Here is a 25748-nt window from a genome sequence, read left to right as displayed (position 1 = left end):
TCAAGGTTTTGTTTTATCAAGAGGACAGATAAGAGATGTGGGGGATGGGTAGCTTACAGACGAGCTGCTGTGTATCATTACAGCCTGTTGCAGCTGTTTCAACTACATACTGTGGATTTAACCCAGCAGCCTAACAGGTTTAACCCACGCAACAAAGAAGTGCGGTACGACGCAACTGTTTTCCTCTGGCAGCAAAATGAAGTATGAAGTACTTTAATACATCTAAATTGTGGACGTGTTTACGTTGTCAGTTGAAGGGGGATTGATATTACATAACACCAAACTACCTCTATTGTTACCAAAAACCTTCATACGACGCTGTATGTAATACTGGGGTTAGTTCCCATGCAAAACAGCTTGAAAATGGGAGGTTTTACTGAGTGGAAGTGATTGTTTTTTTTAATTTTCTCACTTCTCTCAGGAAATTCCCCAACAAAGGAGAGGAGAGGTGGGTCGTCGATTGACGTCACCAGTCTGGCAACAGGCGTGAATGCGTCTGCCTGCCTCTTCGCTGATTGGTCGTTCAGTGTGTACTCGGTGCGTGATTGGTCAGAAATGGGTAAGAGCGAGCTACATATCGCCTCTGTAGATTCCATTTTGTTGCAATTCAGGCGGAGTGGGGAGTGAGAAGTGGTGTTTGTTAACGGCCACTTTTAACACCACAAAATCTTCGAGGGAGACGGATTTGTAGGAAATATAGCTTGCTGTGCTTCCTACACAGTCCGACGAAGGATTTCAGAGTATATTCTCATATTTTTCTTCTGACGAAAGGCTTCAACAACCAAGCCTGAAGAAGTCGGTAAGAGAAGCAGTTTTGTTCCTCGTCGCCATATTGAGTTCACTCTTCCTTTGTTTTGGTTTGGTGCCAAAGCAGTGTAACCCAGATTGTTGTAGCGTTGTTTATTCAACCAGTAGTATTAACAAGAGGTCACTTGCACCGAGGTTATTAATATCAGCATTTTTGTTTACACTGAAAGTCGTGGCTAAGCCCCTTGGCAGGACAAAGCGACTGCAGTTAAGCCTAGCCTGAGGCGCACAAGCCTAAGTGGGATAACGTCGCAGTTTGCTAATGCATTTTATCATGATAACTGCTGGCATTACATTATATTTTTTATATAATAGCGTTATTATTACGAAATGCTCGGTAGCTGGCGTTTTGTTGTTTATGGATTTGTGCAGCACAGGATGCAATGACGCACTCAGAAATACACGTCCCTCCGGTCTAAAACGTTAATAATGCTGATAATCGATGAAGGACATGTGGATAATTTGCGATGCCTCTTTCCCCCTAATCAAAGGTCTAAGGCTTCTTGGAGCATCGTGCGCCGAGGTGAATTGATGTTCAGCTCGGCTCCACGAGAAAACAACGCTCATTGGCACATGAAAACCTCAGACCTTGCTGGACACAAAAGTGCAGCGAGAAGTAGACAGAGAACTACTTCGAGGACCTGGGGCCCGATTGGAGGTGAAAGACTAAAGAGAGATCTCTGCTTCGTCAACTTTCTGGCAACAAAGAGGTGAGCCGAGGCTGTTTTGACCTGGGTTGTGTGTGGGGGAGGGGCGAGTCGGGCATGTCTGGTGTTTCTGCACGTAGCCCGCAGTGCTTGTTTTTATTGGGGGGCGGTGGAAGTGTGTGTGTGCGTGCGGTGCCGATGGATTAGGAAAGCGAAGTTTTTCGCTGCCAGTGCATTCCCAGCATTGCAATGCACTTTAGTAATAACATATTCTCATCATGTAGGTGACACGTAGTGCAAAAGCAGTATGGGAGGTGGAGAGAGGTACAACATTCCAGTTTCCCACCCTGAACGCCCTTTGCCCAAGAAGAACCATCAACTTGGCCGGGCTAAGCAGAGAAGCCGTGACCAGAACGGAGCAACAGCAGCAGCATCTGCAGGAGGGGCAGGGGGCCTTCACCATCATGGCCACCGCAGGAGTGACAAAGGTGCAGCCTACCACAGGTCTCCAGAGGCGCGGCAGGCCGCGTCTGCAGAGAAGAATGCTTCTGTCCGTTTTGCCACCAACTATGATCAGAACTGGGAGGGTGCAGTGTCTCACCTCAACACGCTCCTGGCCACCCAGGGAAGTCCAAGCTACGCAGGGCCTAAGTTCAGCGAGCCACCCTCGCCAAGCGTGTTGCCCAAGCCCCCCAGCCACTGGGTGTCCTTCCCAATGGGCTCCTGTGACAACAGGGAGATGATGGCCTTCCAGCTCAAGAGCCTCCTCAAAATGCAGGCCTGAGAGGGATACCCACATTTGATTATTTCAGAAAAAAGCCAATGCATGAACTGGGACTCTTTTGAAGGCAGCCACCTACCAAGAACACTGCAATGCTGTAATTCTTTTATCTGTTTTTTTTAGATTGACTTCATTGAGGGTTAGGAGACATTTAGAGCAGCATTTTGCTTTTAATGTTTACACCCATTTTTTAAAACTAATATTTCAGTATGTTACAGCCTTGCAGCCTTGTTGGTCGGTGAAGCCTTTAGAGGAGTCTGTGACTAATGATGAACTGGATATTCTTTGTACCTCTGTTTTGTTCTTTTTAATGTTGGCTATCAAAGCAGATTGAGTGTGTTTTTGTCCAAACAAGGGTTATAGTGTAGGTCAGGTAAGTTCCCATCACTTTTACGGTCCATTTCTGTGGACAGACAAGCCTCTTTATTTCCAAAAGTTGATCCTTTGGAGTCGGCTCTGAAGCTTCAGGTGCTAAAGCAAACTCACATTTGTAGCATTTTCTTTTTTGAGTAAGACCCACCATTGTTTTCTTATAAGTATCCCGTTCCTTGTTTGGGTTGGAAAATACACTCAACTGCAGTTCTGCAGGGAAAAAAAAAGCTATCTTACTGTAGATAATAAGCTGTAGTCAGTAAGTACAGGTCAGAAATATAACCTCAAACTGAGACCATGGCACACAGGCTTTGGGCTGTCAACTCCTGTACCCTTTTTTAATTGCGCTGTGCGCACATGCACTATAGGAGTTGATCTTGTCTAAGGCCCACAACACTCTATCATAGCATTATTTTGTACAAGTCCTTTTTGTTGTGATTGACATATGTATGAAGTGCTGTGAGTAACCAAAGCGATGTTCCTGCGGTAAATTCTTATTTTAGACATCCTCAATATGTGGTTGGCATTATTGCCATTGCCACTTAAACCATGCCAGCCTGAGCGGTGAATGGGTCAGAGCCCCCAGGGTCACTTATTCATCTGTTCCAATCAGCACTGTTATTGCTCCTGAGCCTCTGCCTATTCAGGACAGTGATGCAGCTTTTGCGGAAGAGGGCCATGCTCAGACATGGGACTTTTGAGTTTCACTTTCTTCCTAAGTCACATGACATGGTCCTGTTGGCTGCATGCATTTGTAAACAAGGTCAAGCAGAGCTGGGGAAGGTTTCTGAAGTAAAGTGGCACAAGGGACTCAATATGAGGAAGGAGGCTGGTGCTTGTGTTTACAAAATAGGTCTTTGGTGTTTGACCATCCCATAATCAACAGGCGCCCGCTGCCTCTTTCCTCTGCCTCTTGTTTACCCTCTTGCACTGCAATCAGACAATTTTTTTTTCTTCCATAAGTTACAGGCCATGATGCTATTGAAGTGAAGGAGGCGTAAATGACTATCTCCCAGTGGATTCTGTGTTTTTGTGACTCAGTCCTCTATTGAGGCTATTTGCTTTCCCTTTGCAGAATTGGAGCTGTTTATGGCCAGCCTAAAGATGACAAAACAAAGTACGAGAGCTTGTTAGCGTGTTCAAGAGCCATGTAAATAATGACATGTATAAAGTACTTGTAGCATATGTACATTTGCAGACCACGTTTGAGGCCTGCCCGACAAAAGTATTTTTAGTAATAACACTGAATGTATAAGACATGCTAAGGACATGTCTTGACTTCAATACTGAAGAATATTTTTGTTAAAAAAATCTGCCTATAGCATTTGTCAGTACCCCTGCACTGTTATCTTTCCAGAGATCTTGCACATGTTTTTTATTGTTTTGTATTATGCAGTGTAGGGTGAAACATGCTAAGTGCAAATTAAGACTATAACAAATATCAATTGGATCTTAGGAGACTTGCATATGTATGGATTTGAGTTCTGAATGTGCTTACAGTTTGTAAGCGTGATGCTTTTAATCTTGAGTTGACCTGTTTGTGCCTAAGTTGAAACCCATGCTGCAACTATTTTCATTAGCAGGTAATGCCACAAATTGACCAAATGTTTTCATCAGAACCACTTTCAGTTCTCGGCTGTTCTTCCGCCAGCTGACAATTGAATTTGGCCCCATGCTGTTTTAAGTATTACCCTCTGTTGGTTGTTCATGTAGACAGTTTCTTTCTTGCTCTTGATTGAGTCATGCATGGCGAAGTCTCCTTATTCTAAATTTGAAACTTTTAATGAATTGGCTATGAATTTGTCCTCCCCCGCGATACAATGTCACTGAAGATGAAAAAGAAAATGTGCCCTGTTTTTTTAAGATTGGTATGAATTGTTTATAACAAAAAAATTGAATTGGGAAAAAGCAAATGTTAAAAAATGCACTCATTGAATTAATGACAAAATTTTACAAAAAAAAAAATAAATCCCTTCCCCCTCCCCCTACTTTTGTCTGTTTGAGTATCTTTTGATTGGTGTTTTGACTAAAGTGTAGTATAGGATTTGTATAGCTCAAGAATGGATGTTGAGCATGTTGAAACATGGATATAAGAACTCCTATGCCTTGCAGTGCTAGTAAAGCTTAGGTGCTAAAAAACCCACAAGAACAGAGAGAATTTATTTCTTTATTGATAAAGCATATGAAGTTAAACCATTAAAATGAGGATAACGTTACTAAGGAACACTTGACTTTTTCACTCACTGATCAAAGTACATGAGAAATAAATGCAGCACATCTTAAACATACTGCCACATAACAAATTAGGGGACAAAAAATTAAGTAGCAGGTGATGACATCCCATTCATCATCTATTGCCATCGTGACTACAGAAACCACTACTACAGTTTGCCTGTTCTGTCAGTGCCCCTGAAACCAGGCATGTAGAGTCAGGGCAATTAGTACTGGTAATACTGGCCTGAAGTTCAATTTCATTTTTATTCATCTTTACATAATACACTGAACAAAGACAGGTATCAAACAAACAATTATATGACTTTAAATATTGCTGACTCAAAGTACAAAAATATTGGCAAAGCCAAGCCATAATATCTCCACCTTCAACAGCCCACATTACTCAAGTCCAAAATAAACTCAACCTCGCAAAACTTTCCAGGCATCAACTTAGCTTTCATTCCATAAAAACAAAAACATTTTGCACTATGCTTCAAAAAAATATCTCAGTTCCCGCTACTTAAACTACTGCCCTTTCCTTTGGCAACAAATTATTTCATGATTTGATGAAAACAAATGCAAACATAGAGCATAACACTCTAGCTATCATAAGTTGAAAGCTGAACAGAAACATCCTCAGAGACTGATAAATAGCGGGCTTTGGAAGACCGGACAGTCAGTGACCTCCAGATTTACGTCCAGCCCAGGATCTGGAGCGAGAGCGTGATCGGGACATGGATCTAGAGTAGGATCGGGATGGAGATCGTCCCACAGACTGTTTCTGGGAGCTGGAGGTTGGGTTGAACTCTTCAGCTGGGCTGTGGGACCTGGACTGGCTCTTTTTGCCTTTGGGCCTGGATCTGGAGGGTGAAGGGGAGCGGGACGCAGAGCGGCTGTGTGAGCCTGGTTCATGGTGTGTTCTGTGGTGGTCGCGAGGAGGACCTCTGTACCTGGTGGGATAAACATTATTAATTATAATAGATTGCCATACTTCTTATTTAATTACTGCTAGATAACAAATTATCCTACTTGTCATTTTCATGGCTTCTGCTCCGTCTATGTCGACTGTAGGACCGAGAGCTGTAGAGGGAACAAAAATAACACAACCGTTTTTCAGGGTGTCACTTGCAGTAATATCCAGGATAAGAGAACCATGTGTTCTTGTAATTAGGTAGTGTATGGCTTCGGCTCATTTACTAACACTAGTGGTTTATACCAGTTCCTGGTTCAAACAGTCAGCACACACATTCAGTAGAACCTCCTCTCTTGCTGTGAAGGTCAAACATTTTCTAAACATAGTAAGTAACAAAAAGTAAGGACTGAATAATGTTAAGTTTCAGTCTACTGATATTTTATTCTTATTTGTGTATTGGGGAATAAACAAAAACGAAATATCCCATCTAAACTAAAACCTGATTTTTGAACAGGCATGTGAACCTGCATACACACTGTCTTATAATGGGACAATTAACACTCAAAAAATGGACTATAGTAACCTATAAATCATTGTTTAATAAGTGTCTAAATGAAAATGAAAGGGATTTTTTGTGGTGAGATGTTTGTATAATTCTGTTACCTTTTCTTGGGGATCCTTTAAAAAAAATTAAATCACAATGCTAATACGATACCTGAGTTTCAATAGTGATACATTTTCTGATGCTTTAATCCTTTTCTTTCATTTTAACAAAATATGCCAAATTGCTCAATGCATCAGTGTTTCATAAGGAACTTAAAAAAATCTAAATCAAATATAGTCCAAAGTTAGAAAAGTTCCCCGATTTATATCTGACTTGTCTGAACAAGAATATGACCAAGGATTCAATGCCAACTTGATACTTGCTGCTATGGACACATTTTGGTTTGTATTCAGGTTTGATACCACCCCCTAATTACTACCCACATTTACAGTGACTGATACAGCACAGCTTTGCAGCACTAGAAATCACAGGCTCTAATAAATACTAAGTAAAACTATTTAGGAAACTGTAGTTAAAGCAGGGTTACCAACAACTCACTCTCTAGGGCTCTCAGACCTCCGAGGGCGGCGTTCATAGGAGGGGCTCCGGGACCTGCGGCGTTCATAGCTGCGGCTCCGGGATCGTCTTCGGCGGCTATCCCGATCATCGTCATAGCGGGAGAAACTGCGAGGGGAATGGCGCTCCTTCGCCTTCATCTGGTTTGGGGCTTGATGAGTAAATTTACATCAGAACATTAGGGGAAACGAAACTATATTTCCCTAGCTAAGCTGCATGAGGATTTATAGTTGTTGTGCTCAGACAGGAATGCAAACTGTTCTTACTCTTGCGGTCTCCCTGGGCAAACTGGATCTCGATCTGACGTCCACAAACCCATTTACGGTCCAGGTTGTGAAGAGCATCTTCTGCATCCCGCACATCTTCAAACATGCTGAATAGTTAAGGCTTTTGATTTTGAAATTTAGAAAACTTGGACAGAAGCCTGAACACAAGCATAACAAATTACAAAGAAAAGGCTGCAACGCAAGTTGACAGCTCCAAAAGAAAACACACACAGCAACTGGATTAGTGTGGCGAAAAATCAGTTATTTCAGGTAACAATTTAAAAGTGAAAATTTATAATAATTATTCATTCTCTTGGCATAATTTATTAAGTCATAATTTATTGTCTTTAGTAATACCTACTGCAATTACAGTACATAAAATTGAATCAACAGCCCCATTTGTGATTTCAGATTGTGAAGACAAAACAAATATTGATGGTGATCAGATCTGGTAGGATACAAAAAGTTTGGCTTGTTACCTTTAACATGCTTGACCTTTGACCTTCAGCTTGATCTTTATTGTCTTGGCAGAAGAACTTGAGGTTTCCTGCTTGTCTTTGCCCAATAAACACTTTGCTTTTCCTCCCTTTGGTAGACAAATGGAAGCCTGGGTGCTCTCTGTTCTCCTCTTTGTATCTTCATGCTTTTGCTCTCTCTTTATTTTCCCAATTCCACTATTGCTTGTCGCCTGGGTGTCTTTGGCTTGAATCTACTCTACAACCGCCTTTCAACTTTCTTTGGTGTGGGGTCTCCAGAACAGTATCTTTACCATTCTAAGGCAACAACAGAGGAAATATTGGTTAGGAATAGGTTTAAATTTGAATACAGTATACTAGATAACAAATAACACTTATAAATAAAATTACATGAAAAATATCAATGGGATAAACATTTGTGATATAAAAACAAAAGTGACTCCTCCAAAAACTCAATGACACGTCAGGTGTAACTGCACCCAGTCAGATTTAGTACTTTATAATTCCTGAGTGAAAACACCATTTTCAAATTAAAAGAATAAAGGATATTGAATGTAAGCAAATCCTCTTGGTCGCCGTGTATAGAAGTCAAGTGGAATGTAGACATCTACAATAGGCCCATAACGACCAAACTCACGTCGTAAATCCTCTGGCCTAAAGTGTCATGAAATAAGCACATTTATTCTGCTGGCTACCATATGAATTTAGCTGGAGCCCAGTGTGCAAAGTATACACAAGATCAGGTGCCAGCATTGGTGACAGCATTTGACAATTCTTATTTGCAGACAAATCTTATTACTCTCCCACTATTACACTCCCACGGAAGTTTCCTATTCAAAGGTGTAACTGTACAAATAAAAACTCAGACATCCAACTTAACACATCCATAGCAGCCATAAAGCCCAGAAATGGCATGCATCATCTATTTACAGAGGTGGCAAAGTCACAAGGGTTAGTTGCTTGAAAATGATCACTGTTGAATTTATTACAGTAACATTTCAGTCTTGGAAAAGAAGCACTGATAAAAAAAAAAAGTCACTAAATGTAACAGAAACACTTGAAAGCGTGACAGTGCTTGCTGTGTTCTGTCTACTATCTCATCTGTCAGCAATTCAAGTATTTGCATGTGGTTATAGTGCAACTGGAACTATGTACATGAATTGTTGGGTAGATGCATAAAACTGCATTCTTATTCAGGGTTTGGGGGTGGCAGCATGAGACTGATATCTCAACACCAAACAAATGTTTGCCAGGCATTAACATCACCCAAAGATGCTACAATTCCACATTAAATGCTAAATCCAAAAAGGGTTTCTGAGTATATTATGCGTGCTCACTTTAAAGCCAGAGAATTAAAAACAAAATAAAAACTGGATTGATATTTTAGATATTCTAGTTTAGCTATTGGACAATATTTAAATGGACAGTAACCTTAATGCTACTTTCATGTTAGCACATGTCTATTTTCGGCTGCTGTTCAAAACAGTAATTTGTTAACTTATCTTCTTACTTAGTTTCTGAACTGTTCGTATAAAATAAATAAGCCCTTCCTGAACATAATCAATATAGATTTGATAAAGATACAGATTGTACTAAAGGCATATTCGAAGAGAAAGGCGTTAAATAAGATTCAAACATCTCGAACATCTTGTCTGAAATTAAAAAACTGGATCCGATGCATATACAGTTAAAAATAAACTGGTGAAAAATAGGTTAGACAGACGCACTTCACACAAAACAACGGACGCTATTAATGCAGTATCACTATAACATGAATTTATATCCACAATATAAAAGCAACTGGCTTTTTAGGATAGTAACATTACATTCAGGTGCAAGCTGAATGTAACGAATCTTAGATTCTTGTTTGCTAGGTAACAGCAAACCTTATGCCGGTCAGTGATTCCTGCTGATAGCTATCCGGAGAAATATTTGGTTAAAAATAACCCACCAAGTCTACCCCGCCTCCCTGCTAGGGATCGCTCCTAGTTAGCCATTTTGATGCAGGCAGATATGTTTGCTAACTAAATAGCATTCCGTTAGCTTGACCATGCTTGCAAGCATGCTGGCTGGGTCAAAAATGAGAACATACCTGGACTCGTCAGCGATGTTTCTGACGAAAAGAGACGTATTAGGAGGCCTCAGGTACCTCGCCATTTTCAACGGCCCGTTACAACTGTTTGGTGGCCGTGGATTTGTTTATTGCAGCTGCTTTTTTTTTTCCACAAACGCTGATGCTGCTACGTGGTTCAAGCGTTCTCGTCCCACTGCGCATGCTCATGCACGAAAGCGAGCTCAGGGCTCTTCTTCAATTCAATTTCAGGCAGGCCGCACACTGTGAAGCACACGGCTGCCCCCCACAGACAAGGATTTGTTGTTAATCATATATTTTAAAACGAGGGTCAGTTGATTTTAAGATTTTTATGTGAGAATACAATATATTGGGCTGTTTCCAAATTTCCACGCTGGTATAGAACGTTAAATAGCTGACTAGACCACAAATGCCCCAGTCTCAGCCTAGTTAGAACATCATCCCTTCTCCCAGACTTTATCATCTGCCTCTTTCTTTAAACAAATGAGTCCAAAGAGAAATAATGCCAACCTCCTCACTTTTCTTTCCATGCTTGTCGCCACTGAAGCTCTAATTTTTACTTGCAAATGCTAAAGCATTCATGATTTCCCAACAAAACATTCAGATAATTCAGATAGAAAAAGTTGCCCTGATATCAAGTCATGAAGATCTTATCATGATAAGAAGATCTTAACATGACTTGATAAATCATGCGCAATCTCTTCACTGAACAACCTGGTCCAAGGCCTTCTAAGTATGGCAGAAGAAACGAAAAATATTTCCCCTCGCCTCCAGATGGCGCCACCATCCTCAAATAAAACTTCCCAAAACATTAGTGAACCTTTTGAAAGATGTCATTTCTCATTACATGAAAGAGGACTGGACAAATGACTGAGCCTTAGGGGGTGTACCATTTTCAGTGTCAACAGTTTCAGAAAAAAAAAAAAACTTCAACTCTCACCTGAATAGACCTATCAGTCATTCATCAATCATCAATAATTCTTTCCTTTACTTTGGACTGAACATAAAATTTACTTTTTGCACACACACAAAAAAATTTACTTATACTTTAGTAAACTTTCTTTTAAGCAGCAGTACTTTTACTTGAGTACAATTTTCCAGTACTCTTTCCACCCCTGGCCAGGGCAAAGTGAGGAATGTGTGGGCATTTGCACAGAAAGATGACACAAACTTCTCCTATTAAGCGACACTTTTATTTAAATAGACATTGGTTTCTTCACTGCCAAGTTTACATCTTTTTGCTCTTCCTCACAAGAGTTGTTGAGCCCATGGTCAATGTCTGAAAATGGACAAGAGAAATGGAAACATGTTTAATATGTGGCAATGAGATTCATTTTTAAATTTAAATTTTTCGTCCATTTTTTTTTTTTTTTCAAGATGTGTGTAAGAGTGAGTTCTGGTGAAAAGTACTGTACCTCAACCATCTCTCCTCCCTTGAGTTCTTGGATATGGCAGAACTTGCCGGTTTTGCAGACCAGTTTGCCACCCTCCAGATTGACAACGCACTGGTGTTCAGAGGAAGAGACAATACATATCATCAGTTCCCCAAAACAGGCAGGAACCCAAAAGAAAATGAACAAAACACTGCTATATGCATCATCACTGGAAATTTCAGAGACATTGTAGGCTCACTACCAAGCCACAGTATTTCTTTTGGAAAATGACTACTGCCTTAAACATATTCAAGCTGCTATGTTTCTTGCAAAATAAAAGGTAAATCAGAATGACAAACCTTGAGCTTCTTGCCGTCCATGGTGGTGATATCAGCCTCCTTGCCAACTGTAAAGGAGTTGGTCACAGTCTTTCCAGGGGTTTTGGAGGTGACAACAAAGTCATTGCCATTCTGCTTGATCTCAGTAATTGGCTTGATGTCCTTGGCCATCTTGATGACATCTTCTGGGAGTTCTTTTGAGAAACATACATATGACTTGTTATGTCTTGAACAGTGGAAATTAAAAGTAAGGACTGATCAACTTCTGGACAGCAAAGCTGTGTTGCCTTTGTGGTTATGAAAAACATATAGTTCCTATATCCTATAGTTTTCTTTTACATGCCAATCTATATTTTTCTCACCCATGACCCTGAGGAACTCCTCATAGTTCTCCTGAGAGTAAACCTGCCATGTTCCGTTGAAGTCCATGTTGTCTAGAAAGTCTGGGATCTCCTTCACCAAAGTGGGCTGGAGGCTGAGACAGCTGTGTGAAGCTCAACACAATGTGGAGAACGAGAATGTGCTCCCAAACCTTCTTATAGTGGAAGACAAAGGGGTCCCAGTGCTATGTGTAATGAGTAACAAACCCCTATGAAGTAATTAAGGTTGTTTGAACAACCTGGAGTTCACTTACTCCTGTTTGGCCAAACCCCAGCTTCCACTGAATACAAAATTAGAAGGTAATTTTTGTCAAGTGTCTGCAAGACCTTCAAATATGTACATATTTTTTTATCTTGCAAAGTTAAAATGATACTCGTTTACATGCAGCCTTTATGTATTGTAGTTATATTATTTCTGATAGATGAAAGGCAGGATGCTGGTGGCATAGAAAACAGCACACAAACAAGGAATAAAATAATTGCCATTGTTTGTAAGATTCACAGAGCTAAGAATGGAGTTGGATCAAATGCAGAAAATGCTTAATTGATTCATTTAATATACTATAATAAGATGTGTATTTTATTCAAGGGTTCTTTTATTTTAAATGAGATAATGAACTTTATTCATGTCTGCAGGCTTCCCTCAGTTTGCTGCTGACCCTCCTAACGTGAATTTACCTGACTTACTCGGGCCCAGTAGTAGGGTGAATGACACTATGGACTGTTTGCTTTTAAAGTGCAAGATGTAATCTCTGCTTGCAAAATCACCTACAAAGAAAGCTGCAGTCCACATTTACAACAATATTAGATCATGGATTGGAATGGAAGTTTACTGAATAAGAATATGAAGCTGAAAGAGTATTTATAAAAACTCCTAAAAACAATACACCAGTGAAAATGTATTATTTTGCTTTATTCACCACACACACAAACAAACAGATGACACGTCTGATTCACTAAAAGCTCATTTCAGCAGCTGAGGCTTTTGCAGTTCCTAACAGTTGCTTTGTGAGCATTTAAAGTTAGCCGGTTATGTTAGCAGAACAATGGCCACTGTGACCACAATTAGATAAGGGTAAATGCTGTATTATGTTATGTAACAGTAGCACAAGTAGAGTAGAGTAGAGTGAAAGGTCAGTTATAAAGCACTATCTAAGTACTTATCTAAGGCAATTAATTCGTTTATTAATTTCATCAGCTAACATTTGCTAACACAAGCAACTAGTTACCAGTCATTTATAGAAGCTAATGTCAGCTATATGTAAGCTGATGTAAGCTACTGTTAGCTAACATTCACTCAGCTACCGTAAAAGTGACAGGTGACTGGACAGTGAGGGATTGCATTTTTGACTTCATCTCCCCACATGAGACACCATCACATTATCTCATTCTCATTTTGCCATCTATTCATCCACATTCCCTTTCCCTCTATGCAGATGTTTATTTTGGATTATCTATCTATCTATGCATGTTTAAATCTCAATCTGAAGCACTGAAGCATAAAATCCCAGCAGAAATGAATTTCTGAGTCAATTTGCAGTCTTAACCCATCTCTACTACATTTGCTGGAGGCTTCTCCCCATGCTTGTACACACTCACAGTCACATCAACTGTCTCAGAACCATACTGGTTGCGCACAAAGATGCTGTATTTTCCAGAATCTTCCACGCTAACATTATTGACAGTGATGGTGCTGCACTTGGGTTCTTTAGTGATGGTAAACTGGTTCTGATTAACGATTTCTCTGTCGTTACGAAGCCAGAAGATCTCGGGGGCTGGTTCACCTTCGATGATGCATGTTAGACATAAAGACTGAGGAGAGAACAAAGAGGAGTCAAGAAAATATGAAATGATAGGCTAGAGAAAGGATCAAATCTACAAAAAGGAAACTGGTACACAGTAGGATTCCTGCACACCTGCTTCACACAAAATGTTGACAATAGTATCACAACATTGTAGAAATGTGTATGAATGTGTCTCCAGAAGTAGTGTCTGCGATGCTTTCTTGACAATGACGTACCTTGCCTTCCATGATGGCTACCACATCAGGAAGACCTTTTGTCACTTTAGCCCGATCTGTAACAAAAGAAACAAAAACAACTTCCTGTTGACATCCACTGTAAAATCTTTTAGTATTTAGTGTGGACTGAAATATCTCGGGATTAACACATAAACTGTGACTCACTTTTCTCAGCAATGGCCGCCTGCCTGAGGGATGAAAACAAAGGGTCAAATCAATATAACATTGCACAGTGTCAAGCAACAATAATTTGTGTTTTTCAGCGACTAGTTTTCAAATTCAACAACTTCTCAGGTGTAGGACTTAGTAGTCCTACACCTAATAGTCTGTTACCTCTGACTCCTCAGTGTTTCCTGTTAGTGTCACAGCAAGCCATGCTAGATGCATCATCTACTGCATGTTGTGCGGCACTTACTTCAACCTCTGGTACTCCAGCAAGGCATCAGTGAAGGCTGTTGAAAGTTATAATAATAATCAAGACAAAGACTGACCAATTTAAATCTAATCACATTTGCTTTGAAATCTTATAACAATCTCAACTCGCGCAACAGATGCATTTAAATCAAAGCTGTAAACCACAATATTATTCATTATACTTACCTTGTCCACACAGGTCAAGATACCGTCTGTGTGTCTCTTTGCCGTCAAACATCTCCAAGGTGTATTTGCCTTTATCATTCTCTGTTGGGTTAAAGATTTCAATCCAGATCTTCTGCATGCTGCTGCCAGTCTTTGTTCTGGTTTCCTGGTCAATCCTCTTCTCTCTACAGTGGAAAGAGTACAGATATACTGTTTTATACTGCTATGTGCACTTTACACAGATATAGAGTTACCCTCACCTTATTTGCACATGCGTGATCCTCCTAAAAACATGTATTCTCCTGCTTTTGCCCTTGACCAAAGTAATGGTTTTAGTCCCAGAGATGGTCCACTGGGTACCAGTGTTAGGCTACCCAATGTTCCCAGTAGTTATAATGGGTTAAGTGTCAGGTAATGTTTACAAATTCAGTTGGTAGATAAAAACGACATCTTCCGTCTTATCACAACCCAAATCTTTTTTAGTCAGAGGTGCATTACACGAGTAAGTTTGTTTTCAGATGTTCACTCTTTTGCAGCGACCCTTCTTAAAAGCTCCAGCAGGTGGTGCTAGTAGCTTTACTAAAGAAACCAGCTACACATTTAAGCATGTCATAATCATGTTTACTATACATACAATAGTTCTTTTAAATAACTGCAAAGGTATTAAAGCTAATATAAAAGAATCTTTCATTATGATGAAACATATGATGCACACGTACGTTTGAGTCTTTTAAAAGACAGACCAGCTAACAAACACTTTTCTGTCATTCAACAATTCATCCAGTGCAAAGGCCTTCCCTTCCTCTTCTCTCTCTCTGCTTTTCTCTGCCTGACAGTACGCTGCCTGACAGCATCTATAACATATTCTCTATCTGCTTGTTCCAGCTTTCCACTAAAGCTTTATTATATTTACACTGTGGCAAACAAACCCAGAATTTCATGGTTTCCTTTTTACAGACATTATGTGCATCATGTAAGAAACATTCCTCAAAATTCAGGCCAACATATTTGATAAGTATGAAACTTTCGGTTTGCACAATGTTTGGCTGCAGAGCACGATGTGCAGTTTCCTGTTAAGTTCTGAATACATCATTCTGGATTGCTAGGTCAGAGAAGTACTCTGCATGTTGACTCACTTGAAGTGCCAGCTGGTCTTCAGGTAGCTTGTGTAATATTTGAGTGAGCAGTAGAGCTTGAAACCTTCAGCGGTGCTCTGAATGCTCAGTGGGCCAGCTGACAATGCTGCAGAGATGGAGAGAAGGCATACATTGGAGACTCTGGCAATTTAAAACACTGTGCTTTTTATCGTGGGAGCTCAACACATTAAAATTATCTGAAACAACACACACCACAATTAACTGGCATGGCTTTCAGCTGTATTACCCTCATCCCAACAGAGCACACCTGGTTTAAAAATCAAGTCACTGGTACATTTCACAGAGGTTGTCCTCTGAAGTAGAGCTTCCAAATGTGAATAACTCACCACACTGTTTACTCAGCTGCTGGAGTAGCTTGTCATACTCTGTAAATAAAAAGAACAATTACGTGTTCATACAGTGCTTTATATAGCTATTGGAACTCAATAAATACTAAGTGCAAGATTGGAGGTGGGAAGCTGAATGCTGAAAACACATAATAAGATAAGAAAAAAAAAAACACATTAACTGCCTCATTTCTATTACTGATGGAAAAATTGTGTTAACTGAAATGCACACAGGAACAAATGGGGATTATTGTTTGTGGATTGTCAGTTGATGCTGACAAGGTCACGTCTCACCGTTATCCAGTAAGTCTAAGGTGCTGACATCCTCTCCTCTCCTATCTAACACCACGGCTCTGTATGAACCTTCCTCTTTCTTTGTAACCTGAGGAAAAACCATCCACCGTAGTTAAACATATTCATAACTTCTCAAATGTAATATTGACATCTTTTTGTGAACACAGAAATACTTAAATTCACCTTTTATTTCCAGGTCAACCTTAAAATACACGTCAAGGTGAAATTGGGGCCGTCTCAAAATAACACAGAATAAGACACGTCCAAACTTAATCATTTAAACATCAGCTTTCTGTCAGTTTGTTTGTCCTGTTTTTCTCTCACTACACCGGCTACCGCTTATGGATGCTGATTCACATTCATCTGAACTTTTAACTCCCCTCCCCACATCTAGTAGCCTGAAAACAGATCACAGCAGAATAGTTTTGGGTACCTGGGGGATGTTAAGTGTGCTGATGCCTGATGACTGGTCGTAAACAACCTGGGTCACCTCCACGCCTTCTTTAAACCACTTGAGAGACGTGTCCTTGTTTGTATTTGTCACCTGTGTGAGGAGAGATGCACCATATCTGTAAAAATGGATGTGTTAAATTCAATAAGAATTCACCAAGTTAAATTTAAGACCTTTTTAAAACCACAAAAATAGTATAGACTTTTGTAAACAAGGTATAAGACTTTTTTTGATTAAACTAAATTCAGTGCCTTTTAAGACTTTTCAAGACCTATAGTCTACTTTTTAAAAAAAGTAGTCCTAGTAGTTTAACATATACTAAGGTCTGACAGAAATGCTTTAAAATGCTTTAAAAAGCTAAAAATTCTTTAAATGTCATACTAGAACTATAACATTTCCTGGACTCTAATGTTTCAAGTTAGTTTTGCCATTCCTATCAGCAAACTTATACCACTAAAAGACATGCTTTGGCTAGTACTTGTAAAACTATAACATTCCTTGGGCTTTTATTATAATGTTAGACTAGTTCTGTTATTGTCATTAGCAACTCTATTCTGTAAAATGTAAAAGTACCTTGCACTGTATGATGAGCTCACAATCTTCATTGATACTCCATGACAAGTATTCCTGGAAATAGGGACCTTAGAAAACAGAACAAACTATTATTCATCTATGCTGATCCATCACAATCAGACAATCTGTTATCAGAGCAACAAATGACACTGTAATACACAATAATATGTCAATTTATGGACATTATGGCAAGTTTAGGCTGTGTGATAAACCACTAAATGAAAACGGATTGGAGTATCTATAACAGCATACAGTGGTTATAAAAATGTGTCCCACTCCGTTAGATATGCCCTGTGCATCGTTGTTATGAATATAATAGAAAATTTGTTTTATGTGGACTTTGAGTGTCACATGGACTTTGAATAGTGGACGTGGTGCGAGATGGTCTGTTTGAACAAGGACACTGGCCTCTACACGCAAAAGAGCTGTGCGGCTTCTCCTTATCACATCTGAGGGCTCAGTTGATGAAAACATGTAGTTCAGTGGCACAGGAAGTTTCCTTTCTTTCATTATGTGACTCTTTAGTTTCAAGAGATTTGGACAAGACAAAGCAGCTGTGTGATGAAATGCAAAAATCATCAAAAAGTTTTGGCAACCATCAGATGTAATATTCACCCAGGAATGAGATGAAAGAGACTCATATTTATGTATTTCTAAGCAACACAGTTATTGTTTCAGCAATAAGTTAAACACAAAGAGGATCTACTACAAAGAGTTTGACTTTGATTTGAACACATTAGGGCCGTGCTGGGCCAAGCAGCAGAGGCTCTAATTATCTTTAGTGTACGTTTCTGATGTTTGAAGATTTCTCACCGGACTTTCTCTGATGGTCATGTCGCTTTGCGTCTGCCAACGCCAGCGTCTGACGAAACTCTGACAGAGAGAGATATAATAAATGTCAGATTAAGTGCAAAGTAGACACCAATGCACTGCACAAAAGTAGAATCACAAAGATCATGATGCAATTAAGTAAAGTAGATCTTCAGCATCCAGAAACAATGGCACCATCGAAGGCCAACTTTAAATCCAGAATAGTGTGTTTCATTTATTCATTAAATGTCTTTGGTGACATGTCTGATTTTCGTGTCTTCCTTCAATCTAAGACAATTTTCTCTTTTGGGAGCACAATAAAAGAAACCTTGACTTTGATGTTTTTTTTTTTAATTAACTGTCTTACATTTATTCACTGTATAAAATAAACACTGATAAACATGGAATTTTCCAGTATTTAACCAAAAATAATGAGACCTATGTATGTCCCAAGCTAATGCCCTGTTTCAAAGGGAAATACATCAGAAGTAGAGATAACATTTAATTTAAAATGTGCCAGTGTTAATCTATCTCAGCTGATGTCACATGTACATTGATGTCAGCTATGCTGTTTCTTACTTGCATTTTTCATATTTTATTCATTTTCATATTTTTAGTAAATTTTATTAGGACAACATGAATACCTAAATATTGAAAGCCTTTTCCACTCTGCCAGGAATAAAATGTGGTGTGGAAACATTGAATTGTTGATTTATTTGCCTAAAGAAATCACATTTAAACAGACTACATGCCTACATGACAACTTAGTGGCAGCTGAGTGAATGACTTACTTTGATCCACAAAGACCAAAGTGAACTGGTTCTTGGCGCGGCCGTCCCTCAGCTGAGCCGTGTACGAGCCCTCGTCCTCCTCAGAGAGCTGATCAAACAGTATCTCCACCAGACCTTTGGCCTTGTCAAAATTGATTTTCCGGTGCTGCAGAAGAGCAAACAAGCATTGCCACACACACAGTACACATCAGCTCATTTGCAGACAGATGACTGCAGATGGCAGGCAGACACGCTGTTTCGTATAGCGTATAGATGGTTAGTCAAACAGAGGGAATGTAGTGTGAACCAGGGCATGACTAGTATCTGAAATGATATGCAAACTGTAGATGAAACATTACTTTTTTTCCTAAGACACACACACACACCCACACACAAAGAAGCACAAACAAACACAAAGAGGAAACAGCCTTTGAGCTCATTTTCATGGCTTTTATGTTCATCAAGATAAGTGTATGCCTTGCATGTTAATAGGCATCAGTGGTGGATGTGATTTGTGATGTATGGCAAGCCTAAGGGCCTTAATCAGCTAAATGGCTTTTGAATTTGCAAACCTCAGCTGTGATCATTTAGAAATAACGTGTAATCAGTACTCTTCAGATGGAACTTTGATATTGGGAAATAATGGAACAAATGAAAATGAAATACAAGCGATGAATGGGAGCTGCTGAATATAAAGCAGTCGCCCGTTTCACACAAACACGAGCACAAACACAGACACACAAAATACAGCCGACAGAGTTGTGACACCACATAAATATACTGTGTTGTATTTTATTTTTTCTCTCTGTGGACACATTGGCGCATGGTTCAATAACCTTGACGAGGGTACTGATTATTTTTAGCTTGGTGTCATAATATACATCAGTGCTGAGGAGGTTTGTTCACATTCAGTTTATGTTCCTCGATGATTATAGTGCTTCTATATTTTAGATCATCTGACTTCAAATTGCTCTTTAAAATGGAAGGTGAAATCACCACCGTGTCTCTATTTTCCATATTCCTTCGCTCTGTAGCATTACATTGCTTCAGTAATAATGGTAAGAATGTTTATGAGCACCTTTTGTTTTTGTTGCAAATGGTTATGGCTTTCACTGAGCCGTTTCATGAAAGTAAATGAATGGAGGTCATTTTTGAGATTATGTGAACAACATATTAAGTTCAGATATATAAATTTCCGCATGACTGATGTCATAGGAAACGCACTAAAAGAAGGGATGTATGTTTATCATTAATATGTCCTAATATATTTCACATATCATGCCTTACAGTTCTAAAGTTTTCAATTTCAAAGGGCCATTTCACCCTGTACTAGGTAGTGACATACTGTTGGTTTTACTACCCAGAAGTTGCCCAAATTGTCTGTTTATTCCACCTTTACTTTTCTTTGGCATCTCCCCAGAACTGATCTATTTACCAGATGTGGGCTCTTTCTTCACCTTCAGCTCATTTGATCCTCCTCCCAGACTTTGTGAAATTAGCTCAGCTCCCAGACTTTTCTGCTGTCTTGCACACCTGCTCTTCATCTTTGCTGGCAGCCTCAATTTCCTGCCTTCCAGGATGTTTATTAAAACACTAATTGCTGTTTTTGATTCATAGTGACTTGTTATAAAGACAGATGCATGCAGCCACACACTAATGTTATGCATTAGCATTGCAGAGTTTCATGACATTTGAATTTTCCTACTTTTTGAGCACAAAAAATTTGTTGTCACTAACATGAAATGTAAATGTGTTTCCATGTTACATAAATCAAAATGAGAAAGTTTTAAATCACGGTCAATTTTGTGGTGGGCATGTGGAACATAAGGAAACCAGCACGTCCTGACAAAACCACTGGTTTCCTTACAGACAATTGTAGCTTTGAATTATGAACAAATTAACTCAATTTCATTAGTACCATTTGAAAATGTAGTACAGTATTCAGACTCTCACAGACTCTTCAGCAGAGGTTTCCAACTCAGGGGACAGGACTTGCAGGGGGTATACTTGAAGATACTCCTCAGGCCTCCAGATGTCTAACTCTAACAGGCTTTGTGACATGCTCACCTTACCGAGCAGCAGTACCAAAGGATAGCCGGTTCTTACCGGAGTGCTGGAGATTTCCCGGTCATTGAAGATGAGACGGAGTTCAGCAGCGTTACTCAGACTCTCAGTCTGAAGCCAAAGGCGTACGTCACCTTTCTCAGAAACCTCCACCTGCCAGCCCGACTTCAGAGCTATCACTGCCAAAGGGATATTAAACACAGGATATTACAGGCTAAGCTGAATTAGTTAGATGATTGTTTAATCAATGAAGAATACTTAATGTGTGTTTAAACTACTGACTGGTGTCCATCGTGCTGTGTCTCTACACCACAGACAAATCCTGCTGTTCTGGTACAATATGTGTCAAAATATATTGTATTTGCACATCAGTACTGTACATTAGTGTACCATGACCATTTCTGGGATGTTTATCAAATCTCCTGATGAAAATTATTCTGATGCTAGCTGATAAAATCACACAGTGCAGCATTTTTGTGGTACATACGCGGATTTCTGACTTGCCAGCTGAGTTCTTTGAGTCGTTCAAGGTCTGCAAAAAAAGTTAAACAGCAGCTGAAAGTTAATCACACTTTGATCAGGACTCACATTTTGTAATACCTACACATTGCCAAAGTACAAGCACGTAGAACAATGGCTCGCATAGCTCTATATTTATAGCTGCTAAGCTGGAAAGTTGATTGAGAACATGCGCTTAGTTGCACAAGTGACCTTGTGGAAGTGGTTGTGAGGGGCATAATTATTTGGTTGAGAGAAAAGCTTGATAACCCTTAAAATTAAAAGTCCTACTATTCCTGCTGCCATCAGCTTCTTCAATAACACAAGTGACAACTGAGCTCAATTGTGTTTCTTCATTATGCCTAAGGTGAAATATGAAATGGACGAGACAGTTTCCTAACACAAAACTTCTATTTTATTTTGCTGCTTTCGCACATTTCAACAATAACAGTTTACCTTCAGCGGTGAAGTCGTAGCTGGATGACAGGTTGGAGTTGTCACTCATCTCTACCGTGTAGAGACCCAGATCCTCCTCAGAGGGGTCGGTGAAGGTGAGGACTGACCTGATGGATGAAATGAAAAACAGACAAATTCATCTAGACAGCATCTCCAGCCTCATGTTTGTCTGTTCACCCTGCAGCAAAGGCTGCTGTGGCTGCTGCTTTGTGCTGTCAGCCATCAGAGCTCACAGTTGTTCCTGTCCCAATAGATTTGACCTTATGCCTTCCAGCCAACTGAACTTAAAATGAAATTAATTTTTGTTTTACATGCAATGAATGAGGGGAACAGAGTGAACGTGAGACCTGGCAGGCTAATTTCCCTCAAGCTCAGAAATTGGATAATACAAAGAGGTTGGCATTCAGTGCAAATCCCAGAGACAAGTAATCACAAAATGTCAATTTACTAAGTGGATTCAATTAATTAAAACCCCATCTAAGGTTAACATAGCCTGTATTTAAATCCCATTCTTTAAAAGTGTAACATAAGGAGGCTAATTTGTCTTATCATATTTTGTGCATCAACAGTTGTGGTTAGTAGGGTCACTGCTGAAAAAACAAGAGATGGCACTTCAAGTGTGAAAAGTACAGAGAGGGTTCAATGTCTCCACTGAGACTGAAACCAGATATGATTTTTATGAGGTTTTTTTTTGCATCCACCTAATCGCAGGAAAAAGAACGTACATATAGTCCATGTCACACTTGAACAACCTACTTGTTCTTCTTGGTTTCTGTTTGGGCTCTCCCGGCGTCAACGGGCTCTGTGTAGTTTTTGCTCCAAAGGAACTTGCTCTCGTCGTTCATCTCATTTGCCTCGTAGCCCAGAAATATGAAGCCATCATCATCCACACCAATCTCAATGTTTTTAGTGCCTGAGGGTCAGAATGGCCGTATGGTTCAGGGGTTTCCATCAGGTAATATAATCATAGCCATATAATACAGATGAAGAAAACTCAGTATGTTAAAAAATGAATTAACTCCATTTTTACACATTGTCCATGCCCTTTCTATTTTAAATTTACACTTATTTTCTCCTGAACATGCTCTCATTCTTATTTGTAATTAATTTCTGCTTTTAGCCATTTGCACCACTGGAAAGCAGCACATTTACAATCATATAGGCCTACTTTGAAATATATCACCTCCAACAAGCCTTGGAGGTGATTTTTTTTTTAAAAATTACAATATCTGTATATCTGGAATCATGATAGCTGACCTGGTTTAGTCAGAGCTGTGACTGGCTCAGAGGGCAGGGACGCACAGCCCACTCCAGCCTCATTGACAGCCGACACACGAAGACGGTAGGTTTGACCTGCCTCAAGACCTGAAACCTGGATGTCATAAGAAACACATTAACTATTCTAGTGTCCTTAATTCATTATAATTACGTAAACCTTTACACCCACAGAAATATGAAGGACTGAAATACTGGCACTCTTCGTCCTTCTGGCAACTGGGGTTGTAGAAAAATATTTTACTGGCACAGTTATTAAATGTAGTCATACTTAGCAAAACAGAAATTATTGGCTCTGTTAAATCAGGTTACTGACAAATTCTAATTATTAGTTGGGAAAAAAATTGGTCTTTCTTTTATCTTAAACTGAGGCTCCACTCACCTTATAATGTGTGTCGGAGACCAGCTTATCATTTAAAGCTGTCCAGTCCTCTGATTGGTCATCCTGACTGATTTCCAGCAAATACCCAGTGACAGGGCTTTGTCCTTCATACAATGGAGCTGCCCACAGCAGGACCAGGGAGTTGTTTCTCACCTCCCTGAGCTCCAGGTCGTAGGGACAACCTGAGAGAGAAGAGGAAGGCGAATGGACATACCTATCAAGGTCAATGTTTTTGTGCTGAGGAGCTGTAACTGCACAGGAAACGAGTGGGAGTTTTTCAGTATTTCACAATTAAAATAAACTACAAGAAAAATAAAAACAAGGAAAAAATATTGGTCCTCAGTGACCATATCCAAACGAACCAAAGAGGACTTTTTTTGTCACGGTGGGAAGTCATAGCAAAGCAAACCAGAAATCACAGTAAAGTCAAAAAGAGTACAGCGACTTTCCTTAATCTACCCCTACTGACTTCAAGGCGACACATATTAGTTAATTTGCTTAATGATTTTCAGTCACTTTTAAATTATTAACGGCACAGAGGAAAGCCCATTTGCCAAGATTAATGAGCTGCACTTTAGAAGTGGCATGTGTGAGAGAGAGCCTCTCTCCATTTTCGATATTAATGTCACAAGAGCCTGATATGAGCACGGCCAGAACAGCCAGGCCTGTCTACTGAGCCACCACATACTGGAACAACCTTGTGGGCAGGTCTGTGTGTGTCTCTGGTTGTGCTTGTGCTTGTGTGTTTGTACTAATAATGCAATCACATTTCAAAATCCTATTTATGTCCCCCACATTTTTATTGTTTCAGGTTGAATTTCTTACTATCTCTTGAAATATTGTCCTCTTACTGTCCAGTTCCAAGATGCTGATAATCTGAGTCTTCTTTAGTTTTTACTGTGCTCTCAAAGCAATGAGCTTAATGAGCAGCAGCAAGTGCTTTCATTTTTAGTGCTAGATTAATATGTAAGAAGAGTAACTGTAATTAAAAATACAGGTAAAATTATGTATATTTCTGAAACCAAAACCAAACCTACACACTTGTAATAATAATGCATTGCTTGTGTGACTCTTTCCTGATCCCTGAAGTGAAAATCAGTTTTTATGTGCCACCTTTTGGAGCAGTTTCACATGCTGACTGCATGTGAAGCTGATAGTGGATTCAGTGTCTTGTTCAAGGACACTTCAGCAGCAGAGACAGTAGCCACCAACCAAGGTAATGTTAGAGGATAAGTCATACATATGTAACATATAATGAATTCCACTAACTACCTCTAACTCAAGGCTATCATTTTAGCTATTATTTCAGCTACGGTATTATGCACTTGACTGCTGACCTCTGCTTTTACTCTGCACTTTAATGGCACAATATGCAAATAGCCTGTTTTTATTCTGGTACTTCGTATTGACCTGTCTATTTTCTTGTGAAATGACCATGTGCACTTTTATTAGTGTCATTTTAAATGAAAATAAAACAGTAGTAAGTGGTAATGGGTTCTCCAGTTGATGGATGCCCTTTGTACCCATCAATCTCACCTCCCTTCAAAAGCCAGGGTCAACAAACTTTTTGTTATGTGAACTCAAAGCTTTTAGTAGAAACCCCCAAGTCTCAAATGCTCAATGCTCAGAAATAATTGCAAAGTTTGAAAATTAATTTCTAAAAATGTGTTTTGATTTATGTTGCTTCACTTGAATGTTAATGCTTCACCATCACTTAGTGCTCAACTTAAATTTGAGTTTAAAACATGTTTGTATGTACAAGATTTTGTGTCATAACTACTCTGGAAGCCAAATGGTTCATTAGACAACTCACACAAGCAAGTGTGTTCATAGTGAAGTGAAATCTTGTGTCCAGTAGTTACCTGTGTGCTCATTGGTTCTGATATTTATAATGAGGCAGAAGGGGTTGGTGTCATTTTCTAACCAGGGTTAAGCACAAAATATTGGTGTAAAACATGTCAGGGAGGGATCTTCAAATGAATATACCAGCAGTAAGCAAGACAGAGGCCAGGGCTCTCCTCTGATGCACCTCTCACACATTCAGATCTGCAGGGACATTTTTTGGTCAAGTATCTGGATTTTAAAGGAAATCTACCCTCTTGAATGAACTGATTTTAAAGTGAGCCGACGATTTCTCCTTACCTGGCTCTGGCATTGTCCACTTCTCGCACAGGAAAGCTTCACTGGCCTCAGAGGGCTTCCCGACGCCGGCCATATTGGCAGCAAACACACGAAACTGGTAGAAGTGCCCACTAGACAGGTTATAAACCTATGGAAACAGATTGCGTGAGATGTGTGATTTGGGTGAAGTGGA

At 39.6% G+C, this 25748-nt stretch overlaps 4 protein-coding genes across 6 annotated transcripts in view; 1 reads left to right on the top strand and 3 right to left on the bottom strand.

Annotated features, from left to right (window-relative positions):
* The first annotated feature begins 594 nt into the window (after nt 1–594).
* On the top strand, nt 595–4595 carry pnrc2 (proline-rich nuclear receptor coactivator 2). Its single transcript, XM_041043596.1, has 3 exons — nt 595–799; nt 1299–1517; nt 1739–4595. The coding sequence occupies exon 3, from the start codon at nt 1762–1764 to the stop codon at nt 2236–2238; it is 477 nt and encodes a 158-aa protein (XP_040899530.1). The 5' UTR covers nt 595–799; nt 1299–1517; nt 1739–1761; the 3' UTR covers nt 2239–4595.
* A 170-nt stretch (nt 4596–4765) lies between these two features.
* Nucleotides 4766–10716, bottom strand: srsf10a (serine and arginine rich splicing factor 10a). 3 transcript variants are annotated; one of them, XM_041043592.1, is made up of 6 exons: nt 9689–10716; nt 8146–8250; nt 7121–7224; nt 6837–7005; nt 5851–5901; nt 4766–5771 (listed from the first exon to the last, which is right to left on the bottom strand). In XM_041043592.1, exons 1-6 carry the CDS (start codon nt 9751–9753, stop codon nt 5498–5500), a joined length of 768 nt encoding a protein of 255 aa, XP_040899526.1. In that variant the 5' UTR covers nt 9754–10716; the 3' UTR covers nt 4766–5497. The 3 variants fall into 3 exon arrangements, with proteins under 3 accessions (XP_040899526.1, XP_040899527.1, XP_040899529.1); XM_041043593.1 differs by having other exon boundaries at nt 5851–5886; XM_041043595.1 differs by lacking the exon at nt 8146–8250 and adding an exon at nt 7581–7893 and having other exon boundaries at nt 7121–7216.
* A 146-nt stretch (nt 10717–10862) lies between these two features.
* On the bottom strand, nt 10863–11925 carry fabp10a (fatty acid binding protein 10a, liver basic). The gene is made up of 4 exons (XM_041043597.1): nt 11762–11925; nt 11421–11593; nt 11104–11193; nt 10863–10967 (listed from the first exon to the last, which is right to left on the bottom strand). Exons 1-4 carry the CDS (start codon nt 11826–11828, stop codon nt 10917–10919), a joined length of 381 nt encoding a protein of 126 aa, XP_040899531.1. The 5' UTR covers nt 11829–11925; the 3' UTR covers nt 10863–10916.
* A 768-nt stretch (nt 11926–12693) lies between these two features.
* myom3 (myomesin 3) overlaps nt 12694–25748 on the bottom strand; it is a 47189-nt gene continuing 34134 nt past the window's right edge. The window contains exons 19-37 of the mRNA XM_041044479.1: nt 25577–25703; nt 23435–23616; nt 23035–23149; nt 22534–22690; nt 21778–21884; nt 21311–21355; nt 20866–21002; nt 18781–18925; nt 17993–18052; nt 17180–17247; nt 16589–16699; nt 16156–16243; nt 15862–15900; nt 15515–15620; nt 14400–14563; nt 14215–14251; nt 13965–13987; nt 13800–13855; nt 12694–13591 (exon numbers count right to left, since the gene is read on the bottom strand). Of these exons, the coding sequence (XP_040900413.1) occupies nt 13322–13591; nt 13800–13855; nt 13965–13987; nt 14215–14251; nt 14400–14563; nt 15515–15620; nt 15862–15900; nt 16156–16243; nt 16589–16699; nt 17180–17247; nt 17993–18052; nt 18781–18925; nt 20866–21002; nt 21311–21355; nt 21778–21884; nt 22534–22690; nt 23035–23149; nt 23435–23616; nt 25577–25703 (2037 nt within the window). The 3' untranslated portion in view covers nt 12694–13321. The remainder of the gene's footprint in view (nt 13592–13799; nt 13856–13964; nt 13988–14214; nt 14252–14399; nt 14564–15514; nt 15621–15861; nt 15901–16155; nt 16244–16588; nt 16700–17179; nt 17248–17992; nt 18053–18780; nt 18926–20865; nt 21003–21310; nt 21356–21777; nt 21885–22533; nt 22691–23034; nt 23150–23434; nt 23617–25576; nt 25704–25748) is intronic.

Source organism: Toxotes jaculatrix, chromosome 8 (assembly GCF_017976425.1).
Source record: "Toxotes jaculatrix isolate fToxJac2 chromosome 8, fToxJac2.pri, whole genome shotgun sequence".
Taxonomy (NCBI): Eukaryota; Metazoa; Chordata; class Actinopteri; family Toxotidae; genus Toxotes; species Toxotes jaculatrix.
This window is presented reverse-complemented; position numbering and strand designations above follow the sequence as displayed.